Source organism: Neoarius graeffei, chromosome 9, assembly GCF_027579695.1.
Source record: "Neoarius graeffei isolate fNeoGra1 chromosome 9, fNeoGra1.pri, whole genome shotgun sequence".
Lineage (NCBI taxonomy): Eukaryota > Metazoa > Chordata > Actinopteri > Siluriformes > Ariidae > Neoarius > Neoarius graeffei.
This window is the reverse complement of record NC_083577.1, coordinates 66707649-66731685: the sequence shown is the minus strand read 5'-3', so window position 1 is coordinate 66731685 and position 24037 is coordinate 66707649. Positions and strand designations below refer to the sequence as shown.

At 39.7% G+C, this 24037-nt stretch overlaps 1 protein-coding gene across 5 annotated transcripts in view; it reads left to right on the top strand.

The window, feature by feature from the left end:
- grb14 (growth factor receptor-bound protein 14) overlaps positions 1 to 21429 on the top strand; it is a 102885-nt gene extending 81456 nt beyond the window's left edge. For all 5 annotated transcript variants that reach the window (XM_060930125.1, XM_060930128.1, XM_060930126.1 and 2 more), the window contains 5 exons: positions 15145 to 15261; positions 16886 to 16952; positions 17035 to 17122; positions 17253 to 17346; positions 19873 to 21429. In XM_060930125.1, the coding sequence (XP_060786108.1) occupies positions 15145 to 15261; positions 16886 to 16952; positions 17035 to 17122; positions 17253 to 17346; positions 19873 to 20019 (513 nt within the window). In that variant the 3' untranslated portion in view covers positions 20020 to 21429. The remainder of the gene's footprint in view (positions 1 to 15144; positions 15262 to 16885; positions 16953 to 17034; positions 17123 to 17252; positions 17347 to 19872) is intronic.
- Positions 21430 to 24037: the final 2608 nt, after the last annotated feature.

Below are 24037 nucleotides of genomic sequence, written 5' to 3'. Positions count from 1 at the left end.
GAAGTTTATCTTCGAGTAATGAATGTACATATCATGAGCGAGCGAAGCAAACGAGTGAAAATATTCTCAACGTGAGAAGATAAACTTCGTACCTTCACACCACCATGTAATGTTCTTTATATTATATGGCCATATCCACAAAAAACAAACAAACGCAAGTTTCTTAAAAGAATTTTAATTTTGAACTGGTTTGCCATTTTGACCATGTGCATCTAGGCAGTGGGAAAACACTGGGAGTGACATCATCTGAGTGAAATATCGGAAAATATGTCACTCAGATCTGTGATGTATTTCATATGAAAAATGCGAGTTTTTCAGCACGAGAAGATAAATTTCGTATCTTCAAGCCAACATATCTCATCTCATTATCTCTAGCCGCTTTATCCTTCTACAGGGTCGCAGGCAAGCTGGAGCCTATCCCAGCTGACTATGGGCGAAAGGCGGGGTACACCCTGGACAAGTCGCCAGGTCATCACAGGGCTGACACATAGACACAGACAACCATTCACACTCACACCTACGGTCAATTTAGAGTCACCAGTTAACCTAACCTGCATGTCTTTGGACTGTGGGGGAAACCAGAGCACCCGGATGAAACCCACGCGGACATGGGGAGAACATGCAAACTCCGCACAGAAGGGCCCTCGCCGGCCCCGGGGCTCGAACCCAGGACCTTCTTGCTGTGAGGCGACAGCGCTAACCACTACACCACCGTGCCGCCAAGCCAACATATGATTTTCTTTTTATTAAATAGACACATTCACAAACAAAAAGTACCCAAATTTATCAAAACAATTCATCGATTTCCTCACGAGTGACATATAGAGATTTATATCATGATTTTGGATCTCCATGTCCCGGATGTAGCTTGTATGAAAAATACAAGTGGTATATTTCACAGTAAAACCACTTGTGTTTGTGTCCAAATAACAAAAGCTTATACAATATTGGTTCACTGATCTTGTTAGTTTGACAGGTCGGTACCATTTGTTAGTGTGTGTGTGTGTGTGTGTGTGTGTGTGTGAGAGTGTGTGAGTGAGAGAGAGAGAGAGAGAGAGAGACTTATTTGGAATTGCAACCTGTGTTTTGACCTGAGAGGAATTATTTATACTGATTCCTGATTATAAGGAACACACTATGTATATTTGGACTGTCAGCTTTATTGTTAGCAGTACTGGATCATGCATTTGGAAATGACACATTTTAACCATCCTAATACTGTTTGCTTATTCTAGTAGGTCATGTCCAAAACCTGTTTCAAAACTTTGATTCGGCTCAAAGTAATTGATTCATTTTGTCTGAATGGTTCAAGCGTATCGACGTTACCATCTCTTGGGGCATAGTCAGAAATTAACTTCAGGAAAGGTTGATGAAACACACTAAAAATCACCCCACGATTTGTGTAAAAAGTGATAAACCCGACACACTTGTACATTTTGAGCCAAAGTCAGACAGCAGTAGAAACAGTCTTCTACTATCTATTGTAGTGACCCACTGCTCCGGCAGGCAGAACACAGAGGCCTCCACTATGCTATCTTCATGCAATCTTACCACGTTAATATTGTTAACAGGCGTAGGAAGTAAAATAACTTTGACAGCTAGTAATAGGGTAAAAAACTTAAAAAAAAAACAACAGATCCACCCTTTTCCTCTCTTCTTGCAGTAAACCTCCAGTACTTCATTGGTCATCACCTCAATATCCCTAGGCTCAGAGTGCAGCTTGCTGTCTTTTTTTTTTAAACAGAAATGGGAAAATACAGCTATGTTGTACAGTATGTGTGCTATGTTAACAACTTGTGAATGACCATTTGAAACTGTCATAAAATATTCCCTCCCCCCAGCCCCAGCTACGCCACCACCACCACCATTACTAGTGACGTACAGCTTCCACATACAATGCAAACACAAAGGCGAAAGACAGAGGTTTAACAGAAGCGGCTACAGATAGATAGATAGATAGATAGATAGATAGATAGATAGATAGATAGATAGATAGATAGATAGATAGATAGATAAAAGCAACAGGTGTGGCTAGTTAACTGCAATAACAACTAGAAACAAAACTCATACAAGGAAAGTGGAAGGCCAAAAGGGACGAAACAGGGCAGCCAGTATGGCAAGTGAACAGGACACACACTGGGTGGGTGTGATAGTAAATATATCAAAATAAACTGCACCTTTATATATTATGTGTTGTCGAAAGCTTAGCATACCTAAGTTCATATCCCTGCCAACTAGCATCTAGCGCTATAGCTAGCAGAAATGTAATGTATCTAATATAATGAATAATTCTAACTGGAGAGAAGCTTTGGTGGTAGTGTATTCTCTAAAATCTACCAGAACCACATGAGCATCAGTTTACATAACATCATCATTCAAAGTATTTTCTACATTTGAAAATGCAAAATTACAGACATTTAGATGCAAATAATGTACCAATTCTTTTTTTTGTCTTTTTTTTAACAATCATTAAATACACTAGATTTTATTATACTAGTATAAAATACTAGTGTATTTTAAATAGGGGTCGACCAATATGATTTTTCTGAGCCAATACCGATAATGTTTATTAGTAATCAAGGGCACCGATAACCAATATTCGGGGCCAATATTCATTTACATCAATTGGATAAATTTAACGATTTCCAAGTTTTCAATTCTTACTCAGAACTTATACAACCCTGATTCCAAAAAAGTTGGGACAAAGTACAAATTGTAAATAAAAACGGAATGTAATGATGTGGAAGTTTCAAAATTCCATATTTTATTCAGAATAGAACATAGATGACATATCAAATGCTTAAACTGAGAAAATGTATCATTTAGTGAGAAAAATTAGGTGATTTTAAATTTCATGACAACAACACATCTCAAAAAAGTTGGGACAAGGCCATGTTTCCTACTGTGAGACATCCCCTTTTCTCTTTACAACAGTCTGTAAACGTCTGGGGACTGAGGAGACAAGTTGCTCAAGTTTAGGGATAGGAATGTTAACCCATTCTTGTCTAATGTAGGATTCTAGTTGCTCAACTGTCTTAGGTCTTTTTTGTCGTATCTTCCATTTTATGATGCGCCAAATGTTTTCTATGGGTGAAAGATCTGGACTGCGGGCTGGCCAGTTCAGTACCCGGACCCTTCTTCTATGCAGCCATGATGCTGTAATTGATGCAGTATGTGGTTTGGCATTGTCATGTTGGAAAAAGCAAGGTCTTCCCTGAAAGAGACGTCGTCTGGATGGGAGCATATGTTGCTCTAGATCCTGGATATACCTTTCAGCATTGATGGTGTCTTTCCAGATGTGTAAGCTGCCCATGCCACATGCACTAATGCAACCCCATACCATCAGAGATGCAGGCTTCTGAACTGAGCGCTGATAACAACTTGGGTCGTCCTTCTCCTCTTTAGTCCGAATGACACGGCGTCCCTGATTTCCATAAAGAACTTCAAATTTTGATTCGTCTGACCACAGAACAGTTTTCCACTTTGCCACAGTCCATTTTAAATGAGCCTTGGCCCAGAGAAGACGTCTGCACTTCTGGATCGTGTTTAGATACGGCTTCTCCTTTGAACTATGGAGTTTTAGCTGGCAACAGCAGATGGCACGGTGAATTGTGTTCACAGATAATGTTCTCTGGAAATATTCCTGAGCCCATTTTGTGATTTCCAATCCAGAAGCATGCCTGTATGTGATGCAGTGCCATCTAAGGGCCCGAAGATCACGGGCACCCAGTATGGTTTTCCGGCCTTGACCCTTACGCACAGAGATTCTTCCAGATTCTCTGAATCTTTTGAGGATATTATGCACTGTAGATGATGATATGTTCAAACTCTTTGCAATTTTACACTGTCGAACTCCTTTCTGATATTGCTCCACTATTTGTCGGCGCAGAATTAGGGGGATTGGTGATCCTCTTCCCATCTTTACTTCTGAGAGCTGCTGCCACTCCAAGATGCTCTTTTTATACCCAGTCATGTTAATGACCTATTGCCAATTGACCTAATGAGTTCCAATTTGGTCCTCCAGCTGTTCCTTTTTTGTACCTTTAACTTTTCCAGTCTCTTATTGCCCCTGTCCCAACTTTTTTGAGATGTGTTGCTGTCATGAAATTTCAGATGAGCCAATATTTGGCATGAAATTTCAAAATGTCTCACTTTCGACATTTGATATGTTGTCTTTGTTCTATTGTGAATACAATATCAGTTTTTGAGATTTGTAAATTATTGCATTCTGTTTTTATTTACAATTTGTACTTTGTCCCAACTTTTTTGGAATCGGGGTTGTATTAAATGAAAATAAATAATTAAGTTATTCCACGAAATCTAGTTGTACATGAGCTGATAAGCCATGTATGACAAGATTGAGTGGAATAATTGTTTTATTCTATCCACATTCACTGGATTTTGAGAAACAGAGCACTTTTTTTAATTTTTTGCAAATTCGATTAATAAAAAGTTTATACAAAATGTCCGACAGAATCATTTCCGCTTAGAATGTACAGTAAATAAACCAGGGAAATGACAGTAGCAATTTGGGGAAAAGGCTATAATAATTCTTGAAAAATAAAAGATACATTCTTACCATGAAATACTTCCATTCCATATTTTCTTGCTTTTTTTGTATTTTGGGGGGGTTTTGTTTTCAAGTAGAGTTTTTATTTCATCCTTGGTTGGTTCAAAAACATGCTCTGCCATTTTGTTTTTCCTCTACTCACGGTGTACTGTATGAGCTGATATCCTAGTAGTAGAATAGCCAATCAGAGCGTGCGAACGCTCCTATCCAGTGAATGTGGATAGAATAATGTTTAATATTAGAACATTAAAAAAAAGTACTTTGAACAAAAACTGCAAAAAGTATACTGATGACAGTCGTCATCTCAAGGTGTGTGTGTGAGCGGGAGTGAATGAAATTATATGACAGAGTGCATTGTGCTTTTTGCCAACTGCGTTGTTCAACCTCGACATGTTCTTACCTTAACGCTTACTGTGGAAGTGAATACAGGTGCTGCTTCATCCTGTGTTTCTCACAAACCCCAAAGAGCATGTTTAATTGGATAAACTTGACATGTGGTCCACAATCCAGTAGCACTGTGGGCGGGACATAAAGACAGACTACAGTAGTGTTGGTCAGTTGTACTCGACACGTCATCTACATTTCAAGCAATTTAATAATGCTGTGGGTGGGACACTGGGCCAGACTATAGAAGTGTTTTTTTTTGTTTTGTTTTTTAAAATTGTGGTTGTATCAGATATGTGCCTACATAACACAAATGCTATCATCAGCAAGGAAAAAAGTTCAAGTTACCGATTCTGATAATTGGAAAAATGCTGAATATCAGATATATCCATGTTATGGTGTTTGGACTCAAATACGTAAGGAATAAAACATCCAGCTATAATGAATCAGCTGGCCATGATCACTCTGAAGTTGATTATTTTCCAATAACAGCATGATGTGTTTTTTGTCTTATACCACCTTAATTTACCAACAATAACATTTATTTCTCGAATATCAGCAAGCTGTATATTTTATCTATTTATGGTTACATTTAATGTTGTAGAATATCCTGTTGTGGAAGTTAGTTCCTGTTATCACTTATTTTATAGACACTATAAACAGTTATTCCCTCACAAGCTTCTCTCTTTCTCTTCCGTTTAAAGTTAATGAGAAAAAAAAGGCAGCTTGCTGTGTTATTAAGCGCAAAGTGTTCTGTTCTGTTGTGTAGACTTTCCTGTGTTTGATAACTTAAAGGAACAGCTTTACATCTGACTGTTACAAAGCACTGACTTCTTTTTCTTCCTTCGGCTACTCCCGTCAGGGGTCACCACAGTGGCTTATCATCATCCGTATATTTTGCCGCTTTTCCACTACCAACGTGGCTGAGTTGGGCTGAGCCGTGCCGTGCTGAGTTGGGCTGAGTCGAGCTGAGTGGGGCTGTTGGAGTTGCATTTCGACTACAACCGCGCTGAACCATGCTGGCTGGAAGTGGGTGGACACATTGGGTGGAGTTAGCGAAAGTGGGTGGACGTCACGTGATGTCGTTAGGCGGAGCAAACAGTGACATCAGTGATCTTTTAAGCGGTAGTCTCACGACCCGGATAGTAAACAATAAACATGGAGAACATGGAGTCGTTAGTGTTGCTGGTCTTGGTGCTGTGGCTTGTTGTCACCGACAACGTCAACAGATACTGGCAAGAGCGTATAGATGAGGCGAGGCGCATAAGGCTTCAGAAATTCTCATAATTCGTAATTATTCTTCTTCCGGGTTTACGGTGTTTACAGATCCCAGCGTGCTCGCGGGGTGTGTGTGGGCATGTGAGGACACTCCTCCTCACCAATCAGTGCACAGGGGAGTGTCTGCTCACGCCCCCAGCCCCACTCGGCTCGCTTCAGCCCTACTCCAAAACCGTGCGAGTTTTGGGTGCTGAGCAGGGCTGAAGCGAGCTGAGTCGTGCTGCTCTGAGATAGTCGAAACGCGAGCCGTGTCGGGCTGAAGTGAGCTGAAGCGAGCTGAAGTGAGCTGAAAAAGGGTAGTGGAAAAAGGCCATTTGATTTGGCATAGTATTTTACACTGGATGCCCTTCCTGACGCAACCCCAGTGGCTGGGTATTTTTGCCTAATCTGCATGTGTTTGAATTGTGGGGGAAACCGGAGCACCCGGAGGAAACCCACGCAGACACGGGGAGAACATGCAAACTCCACACAGAAAAGCCCCAGTTGGTCATGAGGTTCAAACCCGGAACCTTTTTGCTGTGAGGCGACAGTGCTAACTATTGCACCGCCATGTTACAAAGCACTGACAAAAATGCTAAATAAGCATCTCCTAATGGAAAACTTTAACTTATCAAAAATAACACACTTTTGGAGTCCATTTATGTGGAGCTTCCAGCATAAAAGTCCATGTGAATTAGCTGTTCGTATAAAAAGTATCGTATAAGAATGAACGCTATTGTAAAGCTGTGATTTGTCAGAGCTGCTGTTATAGAAACTTAATCAACAGCTTCTGAGCAATCAAGAATTCAGTTGTGCAGATTAATTTTGAGCAAACAGAAATCAAATGAATAGTCTCTCTCAGAGGTCAGAATATTCTGCTTAAATTCAGCATGACGCAGCTCTGCGTTGCTGCAGCTGGGCTGTTTTATAGACCTTTTGGCCACTAGAGTTCCCTACTGATGCCATAAATAGATGGCTGCAATTTCATGCTCATTTATGAGAACAATTTACTAATGTTGCCTCTAAATAAGAGTATTGTGTGTGAGTAAAGCTCCCTGAGCTATTTTTAGTGTGTTGGACATGATTGAGGAGCCAGACTGACTCTAAATATATCTCAGCATCAGCTGCTCCCTGACTTTACAACTCATCACCTCTGCCTCGTTGTTAGTGGAATGCAGCAAGTGTCTCCTGACCTGGAAAGAGGGAGCAGAAAAAAAGAAACGGTGCTTTGGGTTATTCATCGATTGACTATTCAAATCCCAACATATACTGTTCCACTTCCACTCCTGAATGCTCAGAGAAATGAACCATTTCCTCTCTCTCTTCAATCTGCCACCTTCTTATACACACACACACACACACACACACACACACACACACCCCAAAAGTACCAGTGTGTGACTGAGTCTAGAGTCCAAGATTGGAGTCAAGTTTGTATTGACGGTATTGTCAATAAATGAGGAACAACCCATCAGTATATATGCATTACGTTACAGGCATTTAGCAGAGGCTCTTATCCAGAGAGACTTACAGCATACCCAGAGCAGCCTGGGGAGCAGTTGAAGGCTCCTTCAAGAGCTACTTCAGACATTCCTGCTGGTCCAGGGAATCAAACTGGCAACCTTTTGGTCCCAAAGCTGCTTTTCTTACCATTAGGCCATGTATGGCTTCCCCACATATATAACGTGGAGGTGAAGTGCGCCATGTCCGATGAAAGTCATAAGGCTTCTTATACCCCTTCTTCATGTTCTCTAACCCATTAGGATACTGTTACTGTTAAATGTGAGGCTCATGGTACATAGTGATTTATAGTAATTCTAGACAGGACTGGAGATCAACACCAGAATCCTGCGAGCTGTTCTGAACACAGACTCATATCTTCTTCCTTCACCATCTGATTTAGTTCTCTGATTTACTACCCCCCCGTCCAGAAAGGGTCTTATTTCTACTGACATTAAGAATTACTGAGATACGTTTGAGCCATGTTATAGAACACGTGATTATGAACCCAGCAATTACAATTTCATATATTTACACAAACAGGATTGGTATAGGAATCTGTACTTTATTAGATCTGCAGAACCATGGAACTCGTTGCCATCTTGTATTAAAGCAATCAATACACTTAGTTTAAGACCAGCCTAATTAATATTTATGTATCGAAGTGAGGCACATATAGTCCTTCAGGCTAGAAATTAATCAGACGTATCATATATGTAAGTAAATATAGATATCACATAGCCAATTTTTGTGGCTACTGCCTCATACAGAGGCTGTAGCCACTATGTCATCGTGTTGTAAGGTTGTAAGAATGAGTGTAACAATTGCGCACTGCACATGCGCATACAGGTGTTCCTATTAAAATGGCCGGTGAGTATATACAATTCGGTTCACCATTTGAAATAAATGGACTAGACTAAAGAAATTGCTTTCAGACATGCTTACGCTTATTACCAAGGGAAAATGCATTCCTATTTTAAAACATACTCCAGGTTGTCCCCCTTTCCTCACCTTCTTTGGCCAGTGGTCCCATGTGTGATGTAGATCTGATGCACTTCCGAGTTGTTACGGGAAGTTGTCGAAAAGAGTACTGAGACCACTGAGCTCTAGCGCCGGGCCATTTCCGGGAAATAAGAGTGTCGGTCATGGCGACAGTGTGTGTATGTCAGCCTCGGTTCTGAGGTTTCAGTTTCAAAAACTGTAAGAGGTAACAGTAGAATAATATAAAGTACAGACACTTGGTATATTTTACTTCTGTGATTTTTAAATTGTTCATTTTTGGATTACGCTTCATTTTTGTGACTACTACCTCATAGAGTAAATATATATGCTATATTTACTGTATGGACATGGTATCAGAAAACAATTTTTATTTATAAGCAGTAGCCACATGTACCCATAGGGTACCTATTTTTCTGTTTGTAAGTGCAACACTGAGAACATGTAACCTACTGCACGTTGGTGCCTTCTTACATGGTGGTGTTTACATTAGACCGTATCAGCGGATCATCAGATTAACGTTTTTAAAACGATTCGCGTGCACACAGCAACACCAATACAGAGATACGCTTGGCTCCGCAGGCATCCTGCGCTCCAAATCACTCCGCCCTGAACAGTGAGTGCCCTCTGGAGGGTGCGCACTCCGGCCCTGTGCAGCTCACAGAGCGCGCGAGTGAAGCGCACAAGCAGTGATTCGGGACAAATAGCAGGAAGTGAAAGTCCGCGCCGTTTTTCAGCAGTCGCGTCACATGACCAATGTGGCATGACCAACGCCAGCGAATCAGGAAGGTGGATGTCACAGTGACGTTGTCCAATGACAACGTCAGCTAGAGCTCAGCACAGCGTATCCTCGTTTCTCAATGTTTACACAGCACCGGATCAGATACGTAATGGATTGAATACGTGGGCCCTGGCGGATTCAAGTTGTTCCGCCTGTGGAGTCATTTCCCGGCGTTTTAATGTGAACGGACACTGCATCTGCGACGAAAATGAGACGGATACGGTCTAATGTAAACACCACCTTAGTTCTGAATATTTTTGCCTCTATCGTTAGTTGTGGACTCGTTAAAGTAATGTATATATTTTTCTGTCTCCTAATAGTATTTCTGTAGTTTTTAGATAGCATATCTTTTTAATAAGTAGGGGTTAGGTCACAACTGGGACAAAAGTTCTGTTCCTTTCCCCCGTCACACCTCTCTATTTAGTTTTTCTTTCTTAGATGTACGTGACTACTTTTGGTGTCCTGAGTTTCTCAGTATTTTATTGTAAATTTATGACGAAGCCATTAAACTAAACCATCTCCAGTTAAGCAACAGGGCCTTACAGAGGAAGGGATGTGTACCGTATATTCCAAGAAGTTAGGCCTGTGGTGAGAATCATCTTTTGTGGTTAAGCATGTGGAAAGTAACTAAACACTTCGCAGAACTGAAATGCTCCCCTGTGCAGCAGATTCCCTACATATACTCACTGTTTCATTCTTGTAAATACTATAAAAAAATAAATGGTAAAATATAGCCACATGTTGCGATTAAGGGCCCTCGCACCTGGGTGCTATCACCAGTTTAACACAACACTACCATTAAAAGTTCATTTTTACAAAGCATGAGAAATGCCTCCCGACATCAGTAAATTAACATCTCCGCCAGCATGTTTGAACCACATAAACCAACATGGCGACCCTTGTCTGGAATGGAGTTCAACGCCCTGCTGTACCTTCGCTTATAAAAGTGGCTAAATTATTATGTACAATTCCTTAACTTTTCCCAGCTACACCACACAACATGCCCAAAGAACTTGCTCAGGTATTGGCAAACAAACACAAATATTACTCAATTACACAAATAAACAGAGTGCGTACTGGATGCTGAAGACCCGAGCATTCCTAAAATCTGTCGGCGCACGTGATGACGACGTATGTGACTGTGGCCTTCAACAGACATTGCAGCACATAATCGAAGATTGCCCCCACCTCCGGCCTCCTCATGGACTAGATGGCCTTATTGAACTTGACCCCGATACCATCGGATGGTTCATGGCCACCAAACTATAAACTCTTGTAAGAGATTAAACGAACAACAACAACAAATATTACTGTTAATTTCATGTTCATGTGTGTCTTTAGCCATTATACACTCACTGGTCCTTTAATAGGAGCTTGTTCTTGATTCTAAGATTCCTTTTCTTGGCTGCAGGAGTGGAACCCAATGTGGTCTTCTGTTTTCTGTTTGCATGCTGAGATGCTTTTCTGCTCATCACGGATGTAAGGAGTGATTATAGGAGTCACTATATCCTTCCTGGCAGCTCAAACCAATCTGACCATTTTCCTCTGACCTCTCTTATCAACAAGGCGTTTCCATCCACAGAACTGTCGCTCACTCAGTGTTTTTTGTTTTTCGCACCATTCTGTGTAACTCTAGAGACTGTTGTGTGTGAAAACCCCAGGAGATCAGCAGTTTCTGAAATACTCAAACCAGTCCATCTGGCTCAAACCAACACCCATGGCACAGTGAAAGTCACAGAGATCACAATGTTTCCCATTCTGATGTTTGAAGTGAACATTAACTGAAGCTCTTGATTTGTATCTGCATGATTTTATGCATTGTGCTGCTGTCAAGGGATCGGCTGATTGGAGAACTGCAGAAAACGGCAGGTGGATGAGAGTTCCTAATAAAGTGGCCAGTGAGTGTAGACATCAGTGTCATGATTCTAATTAAAACTACAAGAAAAAGGAGAACCTTTTAACATACAGTATAAATCTTATGACCTGGCGACTTGTCCAGGGTGTACCCCACCTCTTTCCCATAGTCAGCTGGGATAGGCTCCAGCTTGCCTGCGACCCTGTAGAACAGGATAAGTGGCTACAGATAATGGATGGATGGATATAAATCTCATCATGCTCAATGACCGTATACACTAATACCTAATCTTTACACTTCACCTGTTGTTGTAACTTGCAGTAGTACCATGAGCCCTTTTATGTGCTGCGTAAATATGCACCTGACACATTTTCTTTACTTTCATGTAAAATGCATGCAATATCTCATTTTCAGACATTACTTTATATGTTTGTGCAAAAAGGACGACATTTAAACATTGGAAGTATCAGTTTTTGTGTATCAATTACAAGGACACAGTTTAGGTGTAAACCATGTTGCTCAGATTATAAACATCCATCCATTATCCATAGCCGCTTATCCTGTACAGGGTCGCAGGCAAGCTGGAGCCTATCCCAGCTGACTATGGGCGAGAGGTGGGGTACACCCTGGACAAGTCACCAGATCATCGCAGGGCTGACACAGAGACAAACAACCATTCACAATCACACCTACGGTCAATTTAGAGCCAACAATTAGCCTAACCTGCGTGTCTTTGGACTGTGGGGGAAACCGGAGCACCCAGAGGAAACCCACGCAGACAGAGGGAGAACATGCAAACTCCACACAGAAAGGCCCCTGTCGGCCGCAGAGCTCGAACCCAGAACCTTCTTGCTGTGAGGCGACAGTGCTAACCACTACATCACCATGCCACCAGATTCTAAGCATTTTGTGCAATTTATCCTTCATGAGTGAATGTGTAATGAACTAACACCATTCTTGTGTGCCACATCATACTACATTAATTACATCATTTCACATATCAAAAATTTAGATCCTCACCTGTGCTTACTTCATGCAGGTTAATTTCTGTATGCCTGTGATGAATTATCTAGGTTTGCATGAATGGCTACTTTAGATTTGTGTGGTAAAGGTCATGAGTTTTTAAACATTAGAAGTATCAGTTTTTGTGTCATCACGTAGGGTGATGTCATGACATAAGCACATCTGGACCAAATGCCAAGCTACTCATTCGTTGATTGGTTGAAATCCTGTCAGTCATTATACTGATGACACAACCTGAAAAATCTGTTGAAAGATGCCCAAATTCATCCTGTCCCCATGGCTACACTGTTCAACATATCAAAAATCTCCTCACAATATAAAATCGGGAGACCCATCACACCATTTACACCAAGTCTGATATGAATCCAAGGAACAATCTAGGAGCAGTATAACCGAGATGCATGAAAAAGCCACTCTTTCTGTTGCCAAATGGTGATGCTATACCAGGGTGTTACTCTGGGCATGTGGATGTCATCATAACCAATAACTTGTGAAGTTTGAGTCATATCAAGCAATGCCTGGAGAATTTATGAGGAACTTCCTGTTTACCCGGTGAGACACATAAATTCATTGTCATCATTTCAGTGTCTTGCAAGATATCAAAAATCCCTTCGCAATTTAACATCAGCAACATCTTGACATCATGAAGGTACGTCCAGCAGGACAAAGATACAATGAAGCAAAACTCCAAATTAACACAAAAATGGTCAGCTGACCACAGAATCAAGCTTCTGCTGTGGCCATCTCAGTCCCCTGACCTGAACCTCATTGAAAACCTGTGGGGTGAGGTGAAGAAGAGAGTGCGCAAGACGGGGCCGAGGACCTTGGATGATCTGGAGAGATTGTGTCAAGAGGAATGGTCTCAGATGCCCTGCTCTGTGTCTCCAACCTTATAAAATGTTATAGGAGAAGACTCAGTGCTGTTTTACTGGCAAAAAGAGGTTGTCCAAAGTATTAAATGCAGGGGTGCCAATAGTAGTGGCACGTTTTTTTTTAAATAATTATTTCTTGATGAGGGATTTGTTTTTCTCTGAATAAATTTATTTCAATTAAAGATTGGATTTTTCTCATTTTTTAGTGTGAGATGAAGCTACTTCACCAAAAGGTGGGGTTTTTTTCTAACCCTTTTTTACTAATCTTTACAAGGGGGGCCAATAATCGTGGAGGGCACTGTATGTGCCGGGGCCAAAGCTCTGTCCCTGAATAACGGTCACAAGCACCGATGTGTATTCCAAATTTCATGAGTTTTTGCCCTTGGGAACCACCTCAAAAATGGTTAAGTCTTGAAGAAAAACAAAATAGCCTGGGGGAACAAACAAGCAAATGAACAAAAACAATAATCCTTATGGCTCCAATAGGGTTCTTGCACCTACGGTGCTCTAGCCCAAATAAGTTTACCATCATTGGTGGTTATTTTGACGGTGACTTTGTTGACCATCACCAGGCACCAGTGTTGTAGTCGAATCACTAAACCCTGAGTCCAGTCTCAAGTCCCCAGTGTTCAAGTCCGAGTCAAGTCCAAGTCATTAAATAAAATTTTGAGTTGAGTCCAAGAACAAAACTCCAGCCGCACCATTTGACTGTGACTGTTGTTGCCTTTATGTGAAACCATCTCTGCTGCTGTGTTGGACTAATGTTACTGCTTGACTGCCCCATTTTAGTTAACAGGCTACAAATCAAAAGCTTTTTCATCGCTCAGCAAGCCCCGCCCACTCTCAACAGGGCAAATAACATGAGAGAGCGTTAACACTCGCTAGTTCATCGGTCAGCAAGCAAGCCCCGCTATCAACAGAGCAATGAACATAGCGTGTCACTTACTTCTCTGGGTGGAGTCTTGCTAAATGACAATTGTAGTTTGAGGTTGTCCCCGTCATCTCCTCGATAGTTCTTCTACATATGGAACACGTAGCAGTGCATTTTTTTCCCCACCGCATAAGGAGTCTGTATAACCAAAGTGGACAATCTTAGCGGTGTTCTCTCCAGGCATTTTAGCGCCATTAACATTTAGTTTGTTTCTGAACATGATGTTTGAACAGGTGAATGTGCATTCTCTTGCACAAAATTAGTAAAAAGCTAATGTAGATATAAATATCTTATGCCAAATTATTATGGCATGCTGCAAAAAATAAAGAAAAAATCTGAGTCCTCGTCTCCAATTTACGAGTCCGAATGCAGTTAATACACGAGTCTGAGTCCAAGTCCGAGTCATCAGTGCTCAAGTCCAAGTCAAATCACGAGTCCTGAAAATTAGGGCACAAGTCAGACTCGAGTCTGTGTCCTGGACTCGAGTACTACAAGCCTGCCAGGCACACACCTCTGAGAAATGAACTCTAGCCACTTTTTTTAAAAGATAGTCCTCTGGGATTTTGTGACTTAGAATCCTAAAGGTGGTAAAATTCATGATGGATTCTCACCACATACTCCGTAAGCTTTCCAAAAAAAGTCTAATTTCCCATTTCTTAGTGATTATGGGGGCTTGAGAGCTAAAAGTGACAGCTTAAAAGTAGATATTAAAAGTTCTGTGCCCAAGCATTAATCTGTATAAACATACTAATCTACACAGATAATCCAGTCTTAAAGCTTACTGATACTGGTGGTCTGAACAAGAATTGCCTTATTAGAACACTGGATGGCAGCACGACTCCACAAAGACAAAAGAGCATCGGTATCTTTTTGTGTGCGTGTGTGCGCGCGCACGCACGCACGCATGTGCAATAAATTGACATAATAGTAATTCTGAGTCCTAAGATCTCCGTGTGTGTGTGTTTCTTTCAGAGAAGCATTTCGGAGAACTCTCTCGTGGCCATGGATTTCTCAGGGCAGAGGAGCCGTGTGATTGATAACCCATCAGAGGCTCTGTCGGTGGCTGTGGCAGAAGGTCTATCATGGAGGGTGAGGTGCAGATCTGCCTCTTAACATAGCAGCACTGCATTAGTTGATCTACACCTAGCCAACCATTTCAGCTGAACCCTTTCCACTCAAAATCATGTTTTTTCATGAACTTGAATCAAGCTTAACCTGCATTTTCCAGCCACCCTGCTGGCAGAATGAAAACTCCAGTGTCCTGAGCAATGCTAAGTCTCTTAAGATTTTAGAGTGCGAGAGATACTGTTTGGTGCTGTTTCATGAAACTGGAGATGCCACGTTCTCACACTGCTGTGGAAAAGCAGATTGAGCTTGGATACCCTGACAGCAAATTTTGTTCGGCCTGCATCTGGCACGGACTATCCTTAAAATTTGGCCCGGATGCGGCAGCTGGGTATGAACCGGATACAAAATGCATCCGTGCCAGATCTGGGCCTATGGCAGATGCAAACCAGATTCCGGACCAAATGTTCCAGTTAAAGAAGGGGGTAAGTCAAGTCCCTCCCACACGAGGATCTGGTCTTCTAGTCTTCTCCTGTCCCAGTACTACCCAGCTCTTTGAGGTATATGGGTGTGGTGCCAGTCTCCATTCCTCTAGCCTTCAGCCTTTCACCTATTATATAGCTCAGGCTAATGGGGGGGCAGTCCTCTGGTAACTGCAAGAGTTTGACTCGCTGCTTGCATCTATATTGCAGCATGCCTTGCCAGAAGGTACCATTTTTATGATGGTCTTTGGTATGACCTAACTGCGAATAGAACTCACGCTGTCCTGGCGGACATGCTAACCACTAGGCCAACTTGCAGTCTAAAGAAGGGGGCGATCTATGTTTATTAATTTCCACAATAAACACTGTCTACATTGCTGATAAATTTTGATGTATTATCGTATAGGCGATAATATAGCCACGCCATTACCATGATTACACTCTACAAAATGTGTGCATGCAATCAGGCTTAAACTTCCAAAAAATAAACAATATATATTATACATACCTTCAGTAAGGCCCAGATCTGGCCCACATCTGGACTGCATTTGGGCCGTTGTGCATACCTAAGCTGGCCCAGATACGGCATGCGCATCCAGGCCGGATTTTAAGGATGGTCCGTGCCATATGTAGGCCGAACAAGCTTTGCTGTCAGGGTTAAGCACAGTACTACCAATCGTTTTTAAGGCGTGGGCCTCAGCTGGCGTGAGCACGGATTTGTGTTACTGAAAACGGCGCTGGGCCAGATCCCCTTGCTATGGGGGTATTGATTAATTTTCGTTCACTGTTTCTGTTGGAGATGTCTAGAGATATTATTTATTTGGCTTTGACAGGGTGAGCCACAGCTAATCAGAGTGTTTTATTTAGAAGTGTGAAAATGCAGGCATATTTTATCAGATCATTGTGGCACTGTGAACCAAAGTGTCTGCTGACTGACCTGAGGAGCTCCTTCTGGCAGGTTCTGTGATGATATAGTCTGCCTGCAGCTACCATATTTAATATAGGGCTCAAACAGTTAATAGGACACTTTATGGTTTTGACTATCTTTGGGTCATCGGGACTCGCAGCAGGATCCATGTACATAAAGAACTGTAAGTAATGATAGTTGCTGTGATGGTAATAATAGATGTTTGTGCCTTTGGATGATAAATAATTTTCTCTTTCAGAGGAAGAGCTGCCATCGACTCAGCCATGGAAGCTGCTCCCCCTCCCAAAGCTCCTTATCCAACATAGGTCAGTCTTCCATTCTTACTCTTCTTTTTTTTTTTTTTTAACTTTTTATGGTCTTCACTGAACATATTCTCCTGCTCCATAGCAATCCACATGGCTCAGCCGTGGTTCCACAGCAAACTGTCCCGAGATGAGGCTCACAAACTGATCACCCAGCATGGCCTCATTGATGGGTACTGCTTTTTCCATGTGATCATTTCTATTCAGCTTTTATCCATATCTGTATATTCTCTATATCTTTTTTATATTCTCCTCCACAATTTTAAATTCAAAGATGTCATTTTCTATGTTGTTTATATTCAGAGTTTTCCTCTTAAGGGACAGCCAAAGCAACCCCAAGACCTTTGTCCTGTCCCTGTGTCATGCACAGAGAATCAGACACTTTCAGATAGTCCCTGTAAGTTCTGTTTTAACTTTAGATATGTTCAGATTTATTCTTGACAAAAAAAGTGCAAAATTGAAATGAAATAAAGCAGCAATTAAGGCAGCAGTCATCTGGGAGAATCTCATTTTAGGGTAACAGTATAAACAAACATTGCATGCAGCACCGTCTTCAATTCTTATTACCATTGTTTCTGCTGAATACATTCAGAATTATGATATCCACATTCACTGGATATGAGCAATCGCACAGTCTGATTGGCTACTCTACTACTAGGCTATCAGCTTATATACCATGAGTAGAGAAGAACAAAATGGTGGAGCGTGTTGCTGAACCAACCGAGGACAAAATAAAACTGAACTCCAAAATAAAACCCCCCAAAATACAAAAAAGCAACAAAATCTGGAATAAAAGTATTTGATAGTAAGAGTGTATCCCCCCCCCCCCGACTTATCGTATTTTTCACAAATTGCTACTGTCGTTTCACTGGTTTGTTTACGCTCTTCATCATTTAAGCATTAAAATTTGTTGAATTTTTTTAGACTGGTTCAAAAGCTTAAAGAAGTTTGAAAAATTACATAACTGAAATGTCCAAGGAAGAATTAAATAAATGTCTAAAGCTATTCTATACCTTGGCACAACAGCAAGATAGTACTTTCTACAAAAAAAAAACCCCACCAAAATACGAAAGTAAATTTGTGCAGCCATCAATAGGTTTTTAAAAAGTCCACCTTAGCGGAAATGATTTTGTCGGACGTTTTATATAAAAGTTTGATCTATTGAATTTGCAAAAAATAAAACATTCTCCCTGTGTCTGAAATCACTCACTATATAGTGGACTATATAGTGAGTTCGCCATTTTGTAGTGCTGTCCAAATGTATAGTGAGAATTATTACACCCTATACAGTGCACTCAAAGTATCCCACAATGCATCGTGAAAAGTAGTGTTCAATCGATGGGCACTAACCAAGCAATATATACCATCAGGCATTGCGGTCGCGCTGAGGAAAAAAAAAGTGTGTTGGAGTGAATGGACGGAGGAAGAAACACATAAACGGACATTCAAGTACAATTAAAAATAGTAAGGGAATAGAAAATAAGCTAAAATAGAATAAGACATAAAATACAAGAATAAAAGTTACAGTGCAGAGTGAGGAATTAATCAAAAGCCTCAAATTTGATTTAATAAAAGGCAGCGGCAAAGAAGAAAGTATTCAGCCTTGATTTAAAAGAACTGAAAGATGCAGCAGACACAAAGTACTTTGTACTGATTAATGTGGGAAATACGCTCAGTATAATATGGATTTATCACAAAAATACATGCATGTATTTATTATTTTGAAAACCCACCAGCCGACTGATCTGGCACATTTTAATTGTGCAACAGTAATGACGTAATTAACAGCACGACCGAGTAATGTCCGAATGCGTTTTTTTTTTTTTCATTTTACCAATGAGCTCATTTATTAGTCCTCTATATGAGTGATTCCACGCTTATGGGTACTGAAATGGGGACATGAACTTATTTTTAAAAATTCACCTAAAACCATTTCTTTTTTTTTTACCATCAGGTCACAAAACATGTAATCTTTAATGAATGATATGTTAAAAGATAACTTTAATTTTCTGAGATGTAATAAAAACATATTTATATGCCAAAGTCAGAACGTAACAGAAGTGTTGTGGACATATATATTCTCAATTTTAACAATGTAGAATTACTTTTTGAAACATAGGAAGGTGATGTTTTAGCAAATATAATTAATAAACATGTGTAGTAGAATAAACATACACATTCTTTCAATAAGATTAACATGGTATATAGCTAGATTGTAATTAATTTGTAACAGACGCGAGATGGACAATCGTAACAGAAGTAATGTAACAGACATCATTTTGGAACTCATAGGCTTGACTTTGGCATATAAATATGTTTTTATTACATCTCAGAAAATTAAAGTTATCTTTTAACATATCATTCATTAAAGATTACATGTTTTGTGACCTGATGGTAAAAAAAAGAAATGGTTTTAGGTGAATAAGTTCATGTCCCCATTTCAGTACCCATAAGTGTGGAATCACTCATATAGTACCGTAATTCCCTGTATAGTGAGTATGAAGTAGTGAACAAGTGAGTGATTTCGGACATAGGGTCTCTGTTTCTCAAAATCCAGTGAATGTGGAGATAATAAAACTATTATTCCACTCAATCTCGTTGTACATGGCTTATAGCTGACGAGGCACGTATCAGCTCATGTACGACTCGATTTTGTGGAATAACTTAACTATTACTGTACACTGTCCTTTTGTAAAACATAATCCACAGTAAAATCTAACTGTAGCATGCCGCACACCACTTAGCATTTACACACTGTGTATTTGATTGAATGCAACTATAGTCTGAAAAATCAGATTTGATCATTTGTAATGTATGAGTATACACTAGAAGTAAATAATTTCTGTTGCAACTTACTTATTACTGTCCATTGTTTTTACTATCAGATGAATGAAATGTGTGTATTTATGGATGTGTGTGTCAGGTTGAGGATGATGGTGAGCTCTTCTACAGCCTGGATGATGGAAACACACGCTTCAGTGATTTGCTACAGCTGGTGGAGTTTTACCAGCTAAACCGTGGAGTGTTGCCCTGTAAGCTCAAACACCACTGTGCCCGAACCACCCTGTGAGCACACCCCAAAACCCCTGTCCAATCACCCTTTGACCTTTCAAATTACGGATTCCCTCAAAACCTTCTACTCTAACCACAAAATCACTCTGCTCCAAGCCCAGACTCATAAACCCTGTCCCTTGTCACAACTCCAATGTTCACCCCTTTGTGTTCCATCACTCGACCAAACACAATCGCAGGGTGACTCTGGACAAATCGCCAGCGCAGCTCGTGCCTTGGACAGGAAACTCAAACGGACTCTTCCTGTCTAGTTTCAATGTTCACTCCTATGTGAAATTATGATCATAAGCTGTGGGGTGCTGCAAGATCAAACAGACTTTAGTGGAGTTGAGGAAGGACTTGTTAAGTGCTAATGAGTGTATGAGAGTACAGTCTGAGACTGTGTTTTATAATAAGGCACGATTGATAGCGCTTTATGATGAAGGTTTTGGTCGATGTACTGTACAACAGTGTAGACGTTGCAGCTTGAACGATCCGTATTTGAAGCTTTTGAATTCCGAGGTGACGGGAGAAGCTAAAGTAGCAAACTGTCAGAGGGCTGACAACTTGTGTGTCCATACCATGTGAACAGAATAGACAGACATGGTACAGCCATAATCACATGTGCACAATAAGCTGACACTGTTGGTTTTACCAGCAGGAAGAGGGCCTTCGGGGGATCTGGACACCCTCCTTTGAGCTTTTGGGTAAAATGTTAAAATGTCTCCTTCTTTAACTCATGTGACAAAATAATTCAGGTATTTTATAAAAAATGTGATATGTTTAGTTTGTTTGAGAGGTGAGGCTTTGTTCTGTGCATGCTGTAGGTCACATCCTGTCCAAATGCAATGGGTTGTGTTAGCATGAAAAAAGCAGCCGTCCATGCTGCTTCACACACTCCAAGCAAACACACACACACACACACTCTTCCTTTTGGTCTGTGCTCTACCAGAACATGGAATGTACATACACAGACACGCAGAGTACACACTCACCATAAACATATACATATGAACATACACGCATAGCACCCTAGAGTGATGCTGGATCACACCATAAGTGGTTTACATGCTGAACATTTAAACTTGGACAGAATGTGTGATGTTGCTTGTGATTAATAATTGAACAAATCAAATTTTATATTAAAATGCATATTTTATGGATACTTGTTAAGATTCAGGTTCACAGTGTTTAACGCCTGGAGTGGTAAGTTTCTGTTTTACAGAACGTTGAAGATGACCACTACAATCATTGTCTGGCGATGTGCTGTTTCTTCAGGTTGTGAGATCTCACCTTCAAACCTTCCCTTAAGAAAATGAAAGCTATTAGTGATTACAAATCACATATGACTAATATGTTGTACTGTTTTAAAAAAAAAAAACTGGTAAGTTTTAATGCTGTAAAAAAATTAATGCGTTTGAGTTAAAAGCCAGGAAAATTTTTTTTTCTTTGTCAATTTCTTTCTTATGAATGAAAACCATGCTTATATCTTAGGTTGATATATATATATATATATATATATATATATATATATATATATATATATATATATATATATATATAATTTTTTTTGTAGAAAAGCAAAACAAACAACCTTTCTGTCTCTGTGTACTACTTAAGTCCTGTTTTTTGTAAACTTTAGTATGCAAAATGAACCGAGCCCAAATGATAAATTGTTTTATATTCATGGATAAAAAAAATGCATTTAGAAATAACTTGATTCGCCATGGCATTTGCACTGTAGTCGAAACACTGGTAACTTTTCATTTCCAAAGCTGAGGGATAACTGTGACTTTTAAATCCTTTTGGCAAGGAGTAGATTTATTTCCATGCTTCTGCTGAGAAATGCTCTGCTCTTTTTATACAGGCCCTGACAGTGTAGTGTATGTCAATTTACACTGTTTATACATATATGTCTCCTATAAAACTGGCTTTGTTCACCTGCCTCTACACTGTCCTTATTAATATTTCAACTCATCAACTATTCATGCTCTTGAATTGTAACACAGAGTGTGGTGGAAAGTTTTACAGTGCACCCACTTTGTTCATGTGCTTCATATAGACTTTGAGGACATCTGCTCAGCCTCATCACCATCTATTTGGCTAATCCATTATTCTTTTGTTTGTGGGCCAGTTTGCTAAATTATAGATTTAAACAATAACAGGGATTGGCTCCATGGAGAGAAACTATATAATGATAATGGTTTTATGTAGTTATGAATTTCTTTTCATGTTGACTAACATCAGTACGTTCAATATGTCAGTTGTTAGATGATGAGGAACTGAGATTGTAGACATCCTTCAGAAGACATCATTGTTTGTTATGCAGTTAGGCACTAATTGGGCAATTTACACAAAATTTAAATTTGCAGAGCCATAATTATAATCTACATGATTCGTGATCATGTCTCCCTCAGATCAAATATAGTATCCAGCCTGTAAACTTCTCATAACCTGTTTTCAAATTATGGACAGTAATTGGGCACTGGAATATTTAAACCTTTTTATCTTTTTTTTCCTTTTTCTTTTACCTTTTTTTTCTTTAACTTTTACTTTGAGTGTTCAGGCTGTTGGGATTTTCAGCATGGTCTCAACCATTGCTCATTCAAGGTACTTAAAACGGCATGCTTACTAAGTGAACTATCAATAAATGCGCACGCACACATACACACACAGTTTTTAAGCACAGTCGATGTGATGGCACCTGGAAGGAACCTGCAGAGAGACTCTACCAACAGAGAGTTATTAGGACCAACAGGCATAAAATATTCATGGATTCCTGAATAATTAATTAACAGTCAGTATGGTACAAAAATAAGAGCCAATGTTAACAAAAATACACAAGAATTCAGTCCAGTGGTAAATTGCAATCTGTCTTGCAACAAACAAACACTAACTTGATTTGTATTGAAACCTGTTACTATATTGAGCTCAATTATCAGTACAATATCCCTCCAGGAATTATAGGCAAAAATTGTACTCAGTTATGACACACAAAGAACACTTATGACACACATTCACACTTTATTATAGTAGACGAGATATATATATTTTTGGTGTATCCTGGCTTTGAATGTACTTGAACTGAGCTATTCAAAACACTGTGATTCTCATGGGCCACCCTTCATATCAGGGAGGGAGGGAGAGAAAGAAAAATAAATACATGTATATGCCTATAACATAACACATGACTGGTATCACTAACAGAACCAAATCACATCCAGGTTTTTTTTTCATGTTTTTTTCTTACAAATAATAACTGAGAAAGTGGCATGTAACTGAATATGAATATTTGTAATGAACAGATAATGTGCAGACATAAATACAGATATCTATAAAGTCCCATATATATATGAATGAATGAATTTATTTTATTTCAAACGTATAAAAAAATTTATGTAACTATTTGTACATACAAAAGAAAGAAAACAAGAAAGTGACTAAATAAAATACATAAAGAACTAAGACATTATAATACACCGCACATTGTTCGAAAAAGGAGTGGGAAGAAGTACAATACTTTATATATATATATATATATATATATATATATATATATATATATATATATATATATATATATATACACACAGTGGCATGCAAAAGTTTGGGCACCCTTACTGAAAATGTCTGTTACTGTGAATAGTTAAGTGAGCAGAAGATGAACTCATCAGCAAAAGACATAAAGGTAAAGACGATACATTTCTTTTCAGCGTTTTCTGCAAGATTTGTGTATTTTTGTTTTGTACAATTGGAGAGTGAAAAAAGAAAAGGAACACATGCAAAAGTTTGGGCACCCTAATACATTTGAGTTCTCAGGTAACTTTTACCAAGGTTCCAGACCTTAATTACCTTATTGATCTGTGGCTTGTTCAAATTCTTCATTAGGAAAGGTCCAATGATGCAGATTTCAAAGCTGTATAAGTTCTCTGACTCCTCAAACTTGTCCCTAAAATCAACAACCATGCGCTCCTCTAAGCAACTCCCTCGCATTCTGAATAATACAATAATTGATGCTCACAAAGCAGGAGAAGGCT